This window comes from Diospyros lotus, chromosome 1 (genome assembly GCF_014633365.1).
Source record: "Diospyros lotus cultivar Yz01 chromosome 1, ASM1463336v1, whole genome shotgun sequence".
NCBI lineage: Eukaryota > Viridiplantae > Streptophyta > Magnoliopsida > Ericales > Ebenaceae > Diospyros > Diospyros lotus.
The window spans coordinates 23,230,518-23,246,848 of NC_068338.1; the positions used below are offsets into that span (position 1 = coordinate 23,230,518).

The 16,331-nt window shown below is 35.2% G+C and overlaps 2 protein-coding genes across 5 annotated transcripts in view; both read left to right on the plus strand.

The window, feature by feature from the left end:
• The window catches only part of LOC127798349 (protein CHROMATIN REMODELING 5), a 54,377-nt gene extending 52,353 nt beyond the window's left edge, over window positions 1–2,024 (plus strand). For all 4 annotated transcript variants that reach the window (XM_052331868.1, XM_052331885.1, XM_052331893.1 and 1 more), the window contains exons 29-31: window positions 349–702; window positions 791–884; window positions 1,023–2,024. In XM_052331868.1, the coding sequence (XP_052187828.1) occupies window positions 349–702; window positions 791–884; window positions 1,023–1,474 (900 nt within the window). In that variant the 3' untranslated portion in view covers window positions 1,475–2,024. The remainder of the gene's footprint in view (window positions 1–348; window positions 703–790; window positions 885–1,022) is intronic.
• A 3,710-nt stretch (window positions 2,025–5,734) lies between these two features.
• LOC127803570 (serine--glyoxylate aminotransferase) lies at window positions 5,735–12,581 on the plus strand. Its single transcript, XM_052339894.1, has 6 exons — window positions 5,735–5,898; window positions 7,851–8,108; window positions 8,641–8,925; window positions 9,698–10,064; window positions 10,141–10,351; window positions 12,213–12,581. The coding sequence occupies exons 2-6, from the start codon at window positions 7,904–7,906 to the stop codon at window positions 12,348–12,350; spliced, it is 1,206 nt and encodes a 401-aa protein (XP_052195854.1). The 5' UTR covers window positions 5,735–5,898; window positions 7,851–7,903; the 3' UTR covers window positions 12,351–12,581.
• Window positions 12,582–16,331: the final 3,750 nt, after the last annotated feature.

A 16,331-nucleotide genomic window follows, 5' to 3' on the forward strand; every position in this document is an offset into this window, starting at 1 on the left:
CTCATAGAGCGGGGCACCCTCAGCTGAACCTTGAGCCTAGGTGTGCCTCTGATGTGCCTTTGACAACTATGCGAAGGTCTTCTGGGAGACCCAGAGCTCCAGATTTCCAAGGATTCATTTCTGTAGCTGATCACTAGACACCTGCTGAGGCTACTATAGAGAAGTGGGGTTTGCTTGAGGCTTACACCTCAGCTGCCCTTGTTCAGTACTTGCACATCTGGAGTTGTGTTTTTATGTATCTTATGCTTTCTCAGCTAACCTGATTACAATGTTACTTTTTCTGTGTGCCTTAATAATTTCTGAGTGTCTCCTTTAAAATGAAGTAATTGTCTAGCCACTTAATAACAGGAACTTGTAGCTGTTGGGGGGAGGGATGCAAATGCCACGGGTGGCCGCAAAGCTTCCAAGAAGCAGAGGGAAAATCTTCGAAGCATCTCGGTGTCTCACAGCAAAGGCAAACAAGGGAAACCAGGTCCTACCAAACTTAATGTCCAAATGAGCAGGACAAGACCTCCAAAACCCCAGAAGGCTGAACCTTTAGTAAAAGAGGAAGGTGAAATGTCAGATACTGAAGAAGTGTATGAGCAATTTAAGGAAGTGAAATGGATGGAATGGTGTGAAGATGTCATGGTTGAGGAGGAAAAGACCCTTAGGCGTCTTCAAAAGTTGCAAACTACCAGTGCTGATTTACCGAAGGAAAAGGTTCATCTTGTTACCTGGTCCGTCAGTCTTTGGTGTATTTTGTTTGATTTTCACCATGACTCTGTTCTTCCCACGTGTGCTTATACAGGTGCTTTCCAAAATTCGGAAGTATCTACAACTTCTTGGTCGAAGGATTGACCAAATTGTCTTAGAGCATGAGGAGGGGACTCATAGACAAGAAAGTATGACTCTTTGCATGCAATGAGACATATGCCTGTGTTTTTATGTTTTTTTTTTAACTGTTGGTTGTCCTTAAATGTTGAGAAGTGTTACTAGAGTTAAACATGGCCATCATTGATGATGGTAATTTTCTTGTGCAGGGATGACTACACGACTGTGGAACTATGTTTCCACCTTCTCAAATTTGTCTGGTGAGAGACTTCATCAGATTTATTCGAAACTAAAACTGGAGCAGCAGGAGGCAGGGGTTGGACCCTCTCACCTGAATGGTTATCCGCCTGGACCTGTTGCTAGGTCAAGAGGATACATAAATGAGTCTTCTCAGACATCTTTATCAAGTCACAGGGGGTTTGATACAGGGAAATTTGAAGCATGGAAAAGACGAAGAAGAGCTGAAGCTGATATGCATTCCCAAGGTCAACCTCCACATCAAAGACCTATGGGTAATGGTTTCCGTCTTCCTGATCCAAATTCTTCTGGAATTCTGGGGTCAGGACCGTCTGATAATAGAAACTACGGTAATGAGAGGCCTTATAGGGTGCGTCAGACTGGTTTTCCTTCTAGACATGGTTTCTCGTCAGGCGTGAAGTAGTTTTTTTCTTGCCTGATGTTGAAACAACAGACAGCCTACAGGGAAGTCAAATTGATTTCGCCAAAGGCATTTGCTGCTTCGGCCACTAATATTCTCTGGAACTTTTTCACCCATGAGAATAAAAAGTTTTGCAGATTTCTGTCTTAAGCAATGTCTGGATGTTCTAAAACCAATATACGTTGGATGAGGAATGCTTCAAAGCAAAAAGATGGCTGTGGAGGAATTTGAGAACTCTTGTGGTACTGTCCGAGAATTGAAGATGACTTCAAGAAACAACATATATGGAAAGCTTGCTGCGCCATTTTTTCTTTTCTTTTGTTTTTTTCGTCTTTCTTTTTTTTCATCCTTTGGTGTTAACAAAGTTACTAATTTCTTCACATATATAGAGGACAGCCAAAGAGCGTTTACTCTTTTCATTTGCTACAGACCGTAGAGCAAGACATTTTGTATGTGTTATGCCCTGGAAGGCTGGAAAAGTGTACATTAAGCAATTTTGCAGCTTCAGTATCTGGATCTGTTTTTTGTACAAAATTTCAGACTTTGCGCATAACGTATTCTTAACATGCCCCATTTGCATGTTGCTGTTGTTTGCTCCTCCTTGTGTTGCAGCACTGTAGATGTACATTATGAACGCATGGTGGTGCAGTTTAGTCCTGTGGACTTGGAAGTCTCATTTATTTGGTTATTCATTTTGGTTTTTGCTATAAATTGAGACCACTTTTTGGCTGTTTATTGGAATGTTATGGATGGAGGTCAGGGCGTTATGCTAGCTGGTTGCATGGGTGTGGTCTGGTCGATTATGTTTACAGGTGAATGCTGTGCTGTTCACTGGACACGTCAAGCCGAAGTCTTCAACTGCCGGGAGGAGCCTTCGTTCTCTAGTCTCTTAATCCTTCTTGCTGCGATATGTCCTCTGGTCGGTTTGAAGATGCAAGTAAGAATGATTTTTTTTTTTGGATTATTATTAGCTGTTGCTTCCTGTTACTTGCCCCTGTTTGTTTTTGGCTTAATGTATTAATTGAGAATATGCTTTTTCTTTGTGTAAAGGAATGAACAGGCAGCAGAATGGGGGGAATTGGTCTCGGCCAAGATCTTTGCTGATTGGGCTGGAACAATTGAAGCAATGTACTTTCAGGTCTGGTAATTGCTCATGTGTTTGTGGAAAAGATGGTAAGTTCCATGTTGGAGGCCTTTGTTTGAGTTGTTGGGCATCGTCATATTCCCCTTGCATGATTACTTGATGAGTTATGGGCTTGAAGTGGAACTTTTGAAGTTGTATAGATTTAGCTTAAATTATATACAGTTTCAAGTAGTTGTATAATGAACTTATTGATATGGTCTTTTGCTTCGTTGTCAAAGAGTTTTTTTTTTTTTTAAAGATGTTCTAAATTTTATATTTCAAAAAGTCAAATAGTATAAAGTTTAAAATTTTATTTATTAATAAGAGATTTAATTATTTAATAAAATTCAAGTTAAAATAAAAAAAAGTTTTTACAATTGAATAGGTGCTTAAATTTTAGAAAAAAAATGCTTTTCACAATAATTTGCCTTCATCTTTTAGTAAAAAATGATTGGAAGAGCTAACAGGGTAGTTTTTTTTATTTTTTTGGGTAAAATTTTGTTAAAAAATAAAAAAACAATATTACATAAAATGAAGTTGGAGAAGGGGTTAGTAGTCGGAGAGTTTCTCATTCGCTATGTAACTCTATTATTATTGTTATGCATTATTTAGTTTTTTTAGTTGGGAGTTTTTGTTATTCAAGTTGCTTATTATACATTATTTGAGTCATTAATTAACTATGTAAAGTAACAATGAAAGAAGAGAATTGAAGGGAGACACCTAAAAGGTTGTAAAAAAATAAAAACAATAGCAATCACATATATTGTAGTTATTTGATAAAATTGTAAATATTTAAATTTATTGATAAATAAAATAAATTATAACTCATAATCAACCAATCATAACTAGCTAACATTTCAATCGGTCTAAAAAAATTGTTATTAATGCATTAATATAATAATTTACTGCATTTAAATTCTTATTTATAAGTACATATAGATTATGGAAAAAAATTCATGAACATATTAATAAAAAACTTGTTAGAATATCTCAAAAATAAATACACTTAAAAAGGTAACAATGAATTTGATCAGAAAATAATTTATATATGCATACACATATATATATATATAATGAGGCAATAATTTTATGTTAATTTGGAAAAATAATTAAAAAAAAGAGACTCATTGAGAAGATACGAATAACAATAATAATTAAAGCTGTAGTACAAGATTTTTAAACATATAAAAAAATAATTTTTAAGTATGTTTTCTATGTATGTTTGTTATTTGTGCACCACATGTTTAGTTCAATTGAGAAAAATATTTTGTGTTTTGCAGCTACAAATACCTACAAAAATTAGCCAACTAATTGAAGATTTTAAGGGTTATGAATTTGGGTGTTTTGGTAAATAAATTGTTGCATTTGACTCATGATAAAAAAGAATATTTAAAATTATTAGTAAAATTAAGATACGGTATTATTAGAAATAAAAATTTTCTTTAATTGTGTAAAAGAAAAGAACGGTCTATCCTTACTAAAAATTGCACCGCAAAATAATAAGCAAAAAGTTTATAATTATGCCATTATTTTGATTAGTATTGAAAAAAAAAAGAGCGTGCATTTTTAAAAACCTTTATATGATATAATTTTTTTTTATCGTAAAATGAAGAGTAAAGTTCATAAACACGTTGACAAAAAGATATAAGAAAAAAAATTGACATACAACTCATTTTGTTCAACAACTATTGATGATCATTGAGATAATAATTGGATATTCGTATCATGAGAATAAATTATTAATTCAATATCTGTTTTAGAGAATTGACATCTACCTAATAAAAATTAGATTAAACTTAAGTTGAATAATTTTATTATTAGGCATTATACATATTTTGAATAATATTTATATCATTCTAATATTTTATTTAAATATAAAAACAATAGTTTAATGTATCTCTCTTTTTCTCTTTAATAATGAATGCAATTATATATCCTCCTTGTTGGGTTCCGTTGATTTTGTTATCAATTGTATAATCTATTCTAGAAAAAAATCCCCAATTCAATTCAACAAATTTAATTCTACATAAAAAATATTATCATCATAGTTTATATGTTATTTTTCACCCAAATATAAGTAAAAGCGAAACGGAGCATTCACCATTCAATGCCATTCATTCATTCCGTCCAACGTGGAGGAGTGAGAACCTCTTCTCATTTGATATTCTTCTTTTTAGAGTATCAGTGGAATGTATAATTTAAGAATGTAAAGTGTTAAATTAGAATATAATTTTTAAAATAAAATAATATAAACTAATTATCAGCAAGAGATTGGAATTTTTTTTTACATGAAACAAAATTCAAATCTAAAATTTAAATATTAATATTAAGGGTACTGATATTATTTTAATTTGTATTATTACAAAAATAACTAATTTAAAAGTTTGTCATTAAGCATAATTAATAATTTGGTTCGATTTGACCTAAAAGTAAACCATTTCAAGAAAGATAATGTTATTTAGCATTATGCTACTAATATTTTTATATATGTAATTAATATTAATATTTGTTTAGTACGGAAAACATAAATTATATAAAAATATAAGATATCATTTATTACATATAGCAAAACGATTTGTTGTTTATGAAATACAAAAGGTCAAGGTAGTCCAAATTTAGAATGATTAATTTTGAAAATCTTTTATTTATTACATTATCTTAATGATAGATTCAAAATATTAAAATTTGGATTTGAAATGAGATTATTCCAAATCACAAATTTCAAACTAATTATGATTCCATTTGAAATTCTCTTATTGAATGAAGTATTATTTTAAGGAGGGAAAAGAAGTAATGGGTTGAATGTCTTTGTGTGTTGATGATGTCAATTCACTTGAGAGTTGAATTTTGCAAATATAAATAGAAGAAGAGGGTTAGAATAGAATCAAGTCAAGAAGCAAACAAGGGATGAGGTGTGTGAGATTTGTGGCTTGGCATTGAAGAGGTGAGGGTGTGGTTCAGACCCCATTATCACTTTATCTTTCACTTAGTCCTCCTCAACCTCATACTCTTTTTGCCCTTTCTTCCTCTCTCTCCTAATCTTTTTGTTTTTCTTTTATTTTCTTCTTCCCCTTGGGCTTTTGGGGTTCCAAATTCGGGGCAATTCTTATCTGCCACATGGATGCCACGTGGGACCCACTCAGGAAGCTGGTCGACATCCCGCCCTCTTATAAAATTTACTCCTTTGTTGGTTTTGGTTTGTCATCTCTCTCTCTCTCTCCCTTCCCCAATTTTTTCTCCATCTTCCTCTTCCAAAGGTGGGTGGGGGGTTTCAGTTCTCTTTCTTCAGTGGTCTCATCCCAAGGCAAGTCCACTTCTCTCTTTCTGAGTAATCTTATCGCCTGAAACTTGTTAGTTTTCACTATTTTTTATGGGAGTAATCTTAATTTATGTATGCTTTTTGTTTTTGTTTTGCTTAATTGAAACCAACTGGTTTGATGGTTAAAATGGATCAAAGCTACACAAGAAGTCACAAAATCTATCTTCTTTTGGTTTTCTAAAGTGTGGGCACAATAACTCATAAATCACACACCTATTGTCTATTGTGTGGTTTTTTGTTTTTTCCTTCATAGAATAAGTTTGAGCAAAATTGAAGGGTCACAACTAGTGCACAATATACGACAGTTATTTGGTATTTTGTACACAACCTTCCTCTTACTTTGTCGTAAAGAGACTATTTGTACAACTCGAAGCTCGAGAAATGAAAAAATAAAAATAATGAGTGTGTAAAGTAGTCTGCTAGGAGATTGGGAATTATGGTGGTACTAATTGTAATTGTGTCCTGGCCTTCAAACTACAGATTAAGAGTTTTGCATAGAATGGAAACTAACTTACAATTAGCTACCTTTTACTTGGTCCATGGTTGTCTTGTACCTGGCTTGGCTTCTGCTTCTGTATCTTCCTTCTGTTCTGGCATTCCATCAAAGGTTTTACTGGCCAAGTTAGAGTCACAAGTATTAATATTAGTGGGTATTCATGTGTGTGCTTATGACCTTAAATAGCAAAATGAAGTTTCTCCCAGATGTGCAATCCTCATTGCAGAATGGGGCATTCTTGATATGTAGAGTAGACATTCTTATTCATATTATTTTCTACTCTAATGATTAATATTGTAATTTTTTTTTATCTAGAATGATTTATTGTAAGTAATGAAATTATCCCAGATTTATGGAAACATGAACAAATAATATTCATTGTTTATTACGTAAAATTGCTGATATATCAAAACATAATAGAAATATGGGAAGATGATAAATGTAATTTCTAGAAAATTGAGAAATAAATTAAGTATAATGGCTGACGTACTGAAAATAAAAAGAAATAGAGAAAAATTATTCAATGGAGGCCAACATGGAAAAATGATGCTTCATATATTGAGTTCTACAATATTTGTTTTCATCGTTAAATGGTGGTTGGAAAGTTAAAAAATTTATTTTAGTAGTCTAGAAATTTCTGTACACATACGTATGCTGGATTCATGAATTAGAGGTGAAGAGTCATGCATGTATGTGCCTGTTCATAGGTACATTTATGAATTAGATATATGTTAGTCCAAGTCTATAAATGTTCCATGTACTGTAGTCATGTTATGTGTAGTCAAGAAGAAAGAAATCAAATAATAAGAGGAGGCCACATACTGAGGCATGGTTACCTGACAGGAAATGAAATGAAAAATTAGAAGCATGTGAATTTTCCTCGATTTCTCCCTAAGTAAGTAATACTTGTGTGTAAAGTGGCGTTAGACTTTGCCTCCCAAATTCCACAAAGTGGTTTCAAAGTTGGGTTGATCATCTGTTAAGCATGGAAAGTTGGTTTCAAAGTGGGAAGTTTCTGTATCTAAGCTAGATTGATTTTGGGAAGTCGTCATACAAGCCATTGACCTCCAGAAGTATGCCACCCAATAGTGTGGATCATACAATTTCGTTTTTAAAGGGGATGATCTGAAAAACAAGAAAGAACATATATTCTTGGTAAGCAACTGATGTTTTCTAATTATAAGGGATTGAGAAATTTTGTTAGTTTTTTATCCCAAAGCATGTGACACAAGGACAGGATAGGAGAAGAGCCACAAAGTGGCGTCCCCAAAGAGTTTGAGAAGCTAAAGAAGAGAGGCCACTTGTAGTAGTTCATAGCATAGATGAATGTATGGCTATAAAATGAAAGCTAAGTTTGAATTCCACTTTTTCATAGTTGTGCAAAATTTTTCAAGTAATTGTACTACAAAATTAAGATTAGTTATCCGATGGTTTTCTGTAGGTTGTGGCCCTTGAAAGTGAGAAATTTGTTGAATTTCAATAAAGAAGTGAAAGATGGATTATGTCTATGGACCTGGAAGGAACCAGCTCTTTGTTCCTGGGCCGGTCAATATCCCAGACCAGGTTATTCGTGCAATGAACAGGAACAATGAGGATTATCGTTCTCCTGCTATTCCAGCAATGACAAAAATTTTGATTGAGGATGTCAAGAAGATTTTCAAGACTACTAGCGGGACCCCATTTCTGATTCCAACCACAGGTATTGCTTCAAAAAGATGCTGAAAGGTGTTTGGAATATGGATTATTCATAGCGTATACATGTTTGTATTAGGTTTTGGAAAACAACTCGTTTCTGATTTCTCGACATTGTCATCTGTTTCTCCACTATGCGCTCAAGTTTTGATGGATATTGCTATGTGGAACAAGTGGATCTAGACTCATAGATGAGTCATTTTTGACTAGTTAATAGATAGTATGATGGATAGCATGCTTAGTCTCAATGGTAGAAATTTTGTTCATGTAAATGGTTGAAAGTTGATTCACAATCTGGTAGGGTTTATAAAGACTTGTATTTTCTTTCCATACTTAATTATCATGGTCTTTCTGCAGTTTGAAATACATATTTTGGATGAGGCTGAAGCTAAAACTTTGAATGCAACAGAAAGTGACTAAATCTTATTACTTCTCCAAAGGAATATCAAAGCATGTATTACGATTTAGGTGTCGTGGTTAATAACTTTTTAGTTGTTTTTACTTCTGATTTGTGCCATTGTATTGCTGTTTTGGTACAGGTACTGGTGCATGGGAAAGTGCACTTACAAACACATTGTCTCCTGGAGACCGGATTGTGTCTTTCCTCATTGGTCAATTCAGTTTGCTCTGGATAGATCAACAACAACGCCTCAACTTCAATGTTGATGTTGTTGAAAGTGAGTGGGGTCAAGGTGCCAATCTTGAAGTTTTGGCATCAAAGCTGGCAGCAGATACTGCACACACTATCAAGGCCATTTGCATTGTGCATAATGAGACAGCCACTGGAGTTACCAACAACTTAGCTGCTGTGCGAAAAATACTAGGTAAGAAATTATTGTATTATATGTTGGATGGCTATGAATACTGAGAATATGTCATCTTCCTACCAGCATTCCTGAGTTTCAATCTACTAATCTGAGCTCAGTTCCAAGGACTAGTCAAACTACAAGAGCTTTGAGATGTTGGTTGGGGGAACTTTAGTGAACTTTTGATATTCAACTTATATTTGTTGTGCATCTTTTTATGTTTTTTCTTCTTATTGTTTTTATAGTTATTGGTGGAGTCTTTAAGGTATTCAAAACAGTTTTGGTCTTAGGCTCTTACCAACATTTTTCTAAGTTAGCATATCCTAGCATGCACATATGGTGAAATATGTATTGATGCCTTATATGCTCTTCTTGAAATTGCATTGTGGATTGCATGATTCTGTGCCTGCTACTATATGGTGTTATTAATTTTTCTTATTAATGCATAATTTGCTAAATATAGATTGGCTGAACTTAGTAAAATGAAATTGCGAAAACTTTTTTATTTTTGAACTACACTACCATATCACTAGTCAGAAGGACCTACATCTTTATCTAAATGCAACATGCTTATTTTGAAATTTGCTGCCTAATTCTTTTATGCTTCCTTTTTTGAGAAAAAAAAAAAAAAAATTTTTTTTGATTGACTCGTCTGCTTACTAAGATACTTATAGAGTTGATTTGCTGAAGCATTTATTTCCATTGGTCAGTGAAATGCTTTTATGTGATTATTGATTTTTCTTGCTCTCTGGACTAATCAGATTGTTTGATTTCATCGCATGATTCTCAGATCACTATCAGCATCCGGCACTCTATCTTGTGGATGGAGTTTCCTCCATATGCGCACTTGATTTCCGGATGGATGAATGGGGTGTAGATGTGGCTTTGACCGGCTCTCAGAAAGCCCTTTCTATGCCCACTGGAATGGGCATTGTCTGTGCAAGCCCAAAGGCTCTTGAGGCCTCCAAAACTGCAAAATCCCTAAGGGTTTTCTTTGACTGGAAGGATTACTTGAAGTTCTATAAGATGGGAACATTTTGGCCATACACTCCATCCATCCAATTGTTATATGGGCTGAGAGCAGCACTGGATCTCCTTTTTGAGGAAGGACTTGAAAATGTGTTTGCGAGGCACAGCCGCTTGGGCAAAGCAACAAGGTAATAAATCCCCATGGCAATTCTCTTGCATCATTCTAAAGAGTAAATTGAAAGTATTTTCAATCTCAAAATGCAGGCTTGCCGTGGAGGCATGGGGCTTGAAGAATTGCACTCAGAAAGAGGAATGGTACAGTGACACAGTCACTGCAGTGGTTGTGCCTCCCTACATTGATAGTTCAGAAATTGTTAGAAGGGGATGGAAAAGATACAACTTGAGCTTAGGGCTGGGCCTAAATAAAGTTGCCGGAAAGGTTTTCAGAATCGGGCATCTTGGCAACCTAAATGAGGTATTTTCTGTATTGTATGTCTTACGATACCAATTACTTGAAGTTTAGAAAACAAGTAAGATTGAAAATCAGGTTACTGGGGAAAATGATCACAGATTGAATTTCATGTAACTCTGGATGCGAAGTAGACTGATATCAAGATTCCCAACTAAGGCCAAACAAGATCTTCTGTTCTCACTTATGGCTACAATGCTCTCATAATGATGATAACTTAAAGCTTTGATTTCCAGGCTTATAGGTTAGTTAGAAAGAACAAAGTCCCTGCTTTTGTTCTCTCTTAGGGGCCTGCACCTCATAAGTGGTTTAAGATGGCTCGTTTCTTGTAATAGATCCCTCTAATTTTCAGGAGGTCAATGGTGAGACAAAAATGATATTCGCTTGCACCCTTATGGACCCATTTAATTTAAACTTGTGTATACAATCTCTGTATCATCTGTGCTCATACCCAGCTGGGAGACCACTGCCATAGTCCACTTAATCCCAATCCCTATCAGTCCACCTTTGACAATCCTTACTGATCGCTGACATGACCATAACCCATTCCCCACCCCTAAAACAAATGAACTTAGCTCATCACATAGTATTATTCCATGATTAGATTGGAAAATAAATGCCCTCAGTCGCTTCTATGAAATTGTCAAACAGAGGCAGCCTCCAGTGAGTTCACAGATTTCACATTGTGAGTTACCCCAAAATATGGAGTAACACCCGTATAATTTTACCCTCCCCCAGCCCTCACAAAGCAGGAAGCTTCATGAATTGGGGAGCCCTTTTTATATCACAGTGGCCATGTCACAAGTTTGACACATGTAGAATAATTTTCATATTGTGAGTAGAAATGGTAAACTAGTGATAGGAATGCCAATTCCTTGGTCAGAGGTTAAAAGCAAATTCTGTGGGTGGTTCTTCGGATAAGGAACAGGGGATGTTGCTTGTGTCTTCACAGGTAGAAATGAGATAAACGTGAGTGTCTTTTCATTTATCATAGAATTCCTTAAAGTTTTGGAAAACACTGCATGATTATCTTCTAAAAGCCTTTCAGTAAAAGTAGCTTGCATAATTTTAATCATATATACACTTGCTATGCCAGGTCTGATAACAGCCTGCATAATGTTTTTCTATAAAATTTATCTAGTATCAACCAAACATCAATTGGGACAAATTTTCAGTTTAAAGAAGATCGTAGAACATACTATATAGGATCAACACGCATATACAAGATAGCTTAATATTGTAATCAATTTTTAAAGAAAAACATAAAAGTAGTCAAAGGGACACTTGCCATAGTTTGTTTCATGACCATTGGGGAGCATTAGTGTCACCTCACATCCACCAATCTTGGCTGTCATCAACTTCATTGTGCTTTGAGCCAATAGCAACTTTCTCTAGAACAGTTATCTGCAGGATCCAAAAGTTCATTAAACGGTGAAAAACATTAGTTCTCTCATAATTTTTGTGTGCACAAGCATCTGCTTCTGCTCACGGGCATTCACATCTAATAGCTATAGATATGGTAGTTTACCAGTGTCGAGATTTGGGATCCCTGAGTTGTCTGAGGAAGCCCTGAGGTATACACTATTTCCCCAACGAGTTATCATAAACATGCTGACATTTGTTTCTATCATAATCTTGGATATTGCAGATGATAATGAAGCTTTACATTTTGTATATATCCATGATGGGCAACCTATTTGTTCACTATAAAAATTGTGAATTGCTTTCATCAATCTGAAATCCTATATTGCCAGTGTTTCTTCTTCATGTCACTTGCTTCTAAACTATGCTCTCTATGAACTTCTATTCTCAAGTTATTCTCATAAATGAATACATTTTGAATCTGTTGTTGTACGTGTTAATGTAGTTGCAATTGCTGGGGTGTCTTGCCGGAGTGGAAATGATACTCAAGGATGTCGGTTACCCGGTGAAGCTCGGGAGTGGAGTAGGAGCGGCGTCTGCTTACCTACAGAACACAACTCCCCTGATTGCTTCCAGGATTTGAGTTTGAGTTACCAATCCCTGCATGTAACTATTCTCCTCTTATAGTCTTTTACTCTCATGGCACTCTGTAAAAAGTACCATCTATCTCCTTTCTCTTCTGGTACTCTTTGAGGCTCATCCTAGCTACTTTGGAAACGTTCATGCTCTCTATCATGTACTTCATGTCACATACAATTTTATTGTTTTCACTCAGACCATTATGCCTATACACGGACCGTATAGCTTGAAATCACATGAATTCAGTGATTCCCTGGGGAGAATGCAACTAGCATGTTTGGTATGTGGCAGGTAAATCACAAGAAGAAAGTCTAAAAGCTAAAGATTTTTGAGTCAAAAGTCACAAACCCAAATTACTTCCTGTTAAATTCATGCACTTGGTATTTAGAGTTCATACATCAGCTATTCTCATATGGATCTCAATGTCTTCCCATTCGGTCAATAGTCCCAAGTTTTTAGTATAACATCTTTAGTGTCCTTTGCAGTCTTTAATTAATCCATGAGTAGTACGGATTATCTCTAGATAATCATATATACAAAAGAAGAAAAAACATCACAGGATTCTGCTTAAGTCAATCATAAAACTGTAAGATTTAACTTGAATTAATAACATTATTTCAGTATTTTGTTCAACACAGTGGCGTAGAGGAAACCCCCCTTTCTAAACATATCACTTGATTTGTAATTTGAAATTTAGACTTCAGAAATAAGACCTAAAAGGGCTACAACTTTGTGGGTAAGTGACCAAATTTCGAATTTCGATGTTTCCAAGGAATCCACTGGAATTGTGCTGGAATCTTGTGTACTCCAAGCTAAGGTTGTTCTCTTGATTTTAGAAAATCATAAGTTGGAATTGTGGTGGACTTATATTTAGATAGTTTGGAGGAGTTAGAATGATTACACACACGTGAATTGAGTACTTCTCACAGTGTCTGTATACAGAGAATTATCAGCATAATTAGTAAGTTTGTGTTCTAATTACTTACACCCATTTAGTTAGGCCTTGCTCTGAGGGCCACATATAGTTAAAATGTGATAAATGTAAAACCTGCGCATTTAAAATATGATAAATCTGAAACCTGGGGAAGTTTCAGCCTGCTGCAGCCCTACGTTTAGTTTACAGATGAAGTATCTAAGTGGAGTGCCATTTAATGGTCCCCCCCCCCCCCCCCCCCCCCCGCTGTGTTAATTTTACCGGGCCAGGGGGCTCTCTCCCCATCATTCTTCTTTTTCAACGAGTTGTGAGCGCTCGTCGCCTCGCCTCTCACCACCGCTATCGCAAGGGAGGGGGGCTCTGCGCTCTCCTTTCTCCCCTTCTTTCTTTTTCCCCAACAAGTCACTTGCTGTCATTGCTGTAACGACTTGTTTGGGGGTCTAGACATTTTCGAGTATTTTATTTTGGGTTCAAAATTTTTTTATTTTAATTAATTGAGGGTTGAAAATATTTTTCTTTACTTATGGAATGAAGAGTAAGTGGAAATGAGAATTTGATAGCCCATCTAAATGGAATCCAAAACTGTGGGGAAAATCCAACTAGAATGAGCCATTGAGATGTGTTTGAAATTTTAATTATATATTGAATGGGTTTGGATTATGATAATTTATTTGGGTTAGTGAGTTGGGCATGGGCTGAGCTCAATTGAGAAATGAAATTTGAAATTCTTAAAGGAAAATCATAATAAAATAAATTAACCATTAAATGTCAATAGTGCCTTTGGTCTTCCACTTGACCATTGTAAAGGTGAAGGGCAATCAGGTCATTTCGACCAAGTTGCAGGTGCAGACTATGCATTTCCCTCTTCATGCTTCATTTGTATCGGCGACATTTATTTGTTGTGTGCCTGGCTTTCCCTTTCTTCCTACTTCTTCTTCTTTCTTTTCTTTTTGGTCCCATTTTCATGTTGGCCGATAGGAGTTTCAGGAAGAGAGGATTTTTCTGCATAGCGAAGTCATCAGGCAAGTTCTTCTTGCATTCTCCTTTGATTTTCAGTGCAAGTTCTCTTATACATCCTTTTATATCCTTGTGCGAGCTAGCCTGTATCTTTTTGCTTCTGTTACGATTGGTGTGTTCATTATAGCTCAATGTATTCATTTTAGCTCACTTTAGCTCATTGTGTTCAACCTATGTTCCTGTATCTCTTTGTGGGTTTTCTTGCGGTCTCAAAATGGGGTTTGTTTTCACCCCATGCTTTCTTCGTAAATGGCATTTTATATAGCTAGGTGATGATGAAAACCTCTGCTCGTTCTCCATCCAAAGAAGTAGTGTTAAATGTATTCATATATATATATATATATTTGCGTGTATATCACATTTGAATGAGCTCGCTGTTCCAAATGCCTCTTATAGTTGTATGTGCTATGTCGGAATGTAAAATGCTAAGTTATCTACCACTCATTCGAATGATTTCATTGAGGTATTCAGAGGTCTCGCATCAACAGTAAAAGCTCAACTGAGAATATATACTGTTCACCCATATATGAGACTCACTTATAAATACACATATAAATACATGCATAGCGAGCTGTTACCTCTCACTGATTTGAAAAGCTTACCCGAGCCATGCCCTGCCTAGCCAATCCACCATATACTCATGCTTAAACAATCGTTCGAATGCCTCTGTTCTGTTCGGTAAACCCAGTTATATATATATATATATATACACGTTCAGCTTCATTGCTATTCCAGCGAGCTCGTTTCGAGCTCTTTCCGCTTGTCCCTTCTGCGAGCTCTTTCTCGCGAGCTCATTTCTCAAGCTCTTGGTCGCGCACTTGACCTCAAGCTCATGGTGCGAGCTCGCCCTGTGAGCTCTTGCTCAACCCCTTGACCGCGAGCTCGTTTAGAAAACTCTTGTTCACCTGATGACCTCGAGCTCTCTCTCCCCATAAGCCGCAAACTCATGATCTCGAGCTCGTCCCGAGCTCTTCCCATAAGCGTTTGCTTGCGAGCTCTCTGCTTACACCCCATTCATTTACATTCCTTTAACTTAAGTAAATGTTTGCATTTTCTTTAATTTATATTTTATCTTTAATTTACTTTAATACATAAATGTAAATAAGAAAATAATCCCCATTTGAATTCTATAAAAATATCAAAAAAATCAAAATGCATAACAATAAAAAGATAGAATTTTGATTTTAGTACAAATTCACGATTTTGCAATTTTACCACCCTCGAAATACATAGTTTTCGTTTCTTGAAAAATTTATTAAAAATCATTCTTACAACAATGAATGCTAGTTATCAAAATACCGGGAGTTAGTTTTTCAAAATAAAGACATTTACAAAAATATGTTCTAGTTGGCCCTTTGCCTTAGAAAAAGTTCAGATTTATTTTGACATGAAATTTCAAAGTGAATTTTGAAATTCATTTTAGGAGATTCTTTTAAATATTTTTAAACTCCTCATATGTATAAGAATGAAGGTAGTTTGGTTTTCATTTGAACAAAACAACATTTGATATGAGTGATCAGTTATCTAATATTGTGAGATGGACATAAAATATATATAAGTATGGCATCAACTTGTGAGAGGAAATACTTTTTGGGTTGCCATTCTTTCTTATGATTGGGATATAAGCCTAAATGCAAGTAATTGTATACTAGATCCAGTTAAGTGAATTCAAAGAAATTATAAGAAAGGAAAAATAACATATTAAATCTCTAATACTCCTCAAATACTGAATCAAGCTTTAACCTTAAATAACATCTCTTAAAATTATTTTTAGATTATAATTTAGATCTTAAACGTGAAAAATGTTATGAAGTAAGATATGATGAATTATCTGATGATGGTAAAATACCCAGTATGGGTAAATGCTTGTTGAAGGTATGAATATTAAGAAACAAAAATTTAAATACATGTGGTTGACAAATGCATACATGATGCATACATGTACATGTTACATATATATATGCTTTGCGCACCTATTATTTTGTGCCGAGAGATAAAGGATACCCTAGAGCACTTGACGCGGGGCGAGGTGGC

What these genes read in the sequence shown, in the direction of transcription:
- LOC127803570 (XM_052339894.1), top strand. Translation starts at nt 7,904, where the DNA reads ATGGATTATGTCTATGGACCTGGAAGGAACCAGCTCTTTGTTCCTGGG. An exon ending in ATTTCTGATTCCAACCACAG is followed by an intron (nt 8,109 to 8,640) that starts GTATTGCTTCAA and finishes GTTTTGGTACAG; the next exon opens with GTACTGGTGCATGGGAAAGT. An exon ending in TGCTGTGCGAAAAATACTAG is followed by an intron (nt 8,926 to 9,697) that starts GTAAGAAATTAT and finishes CATGATTCTCAG; the next exon opens with ATCACTATCAGCATCCGGCA.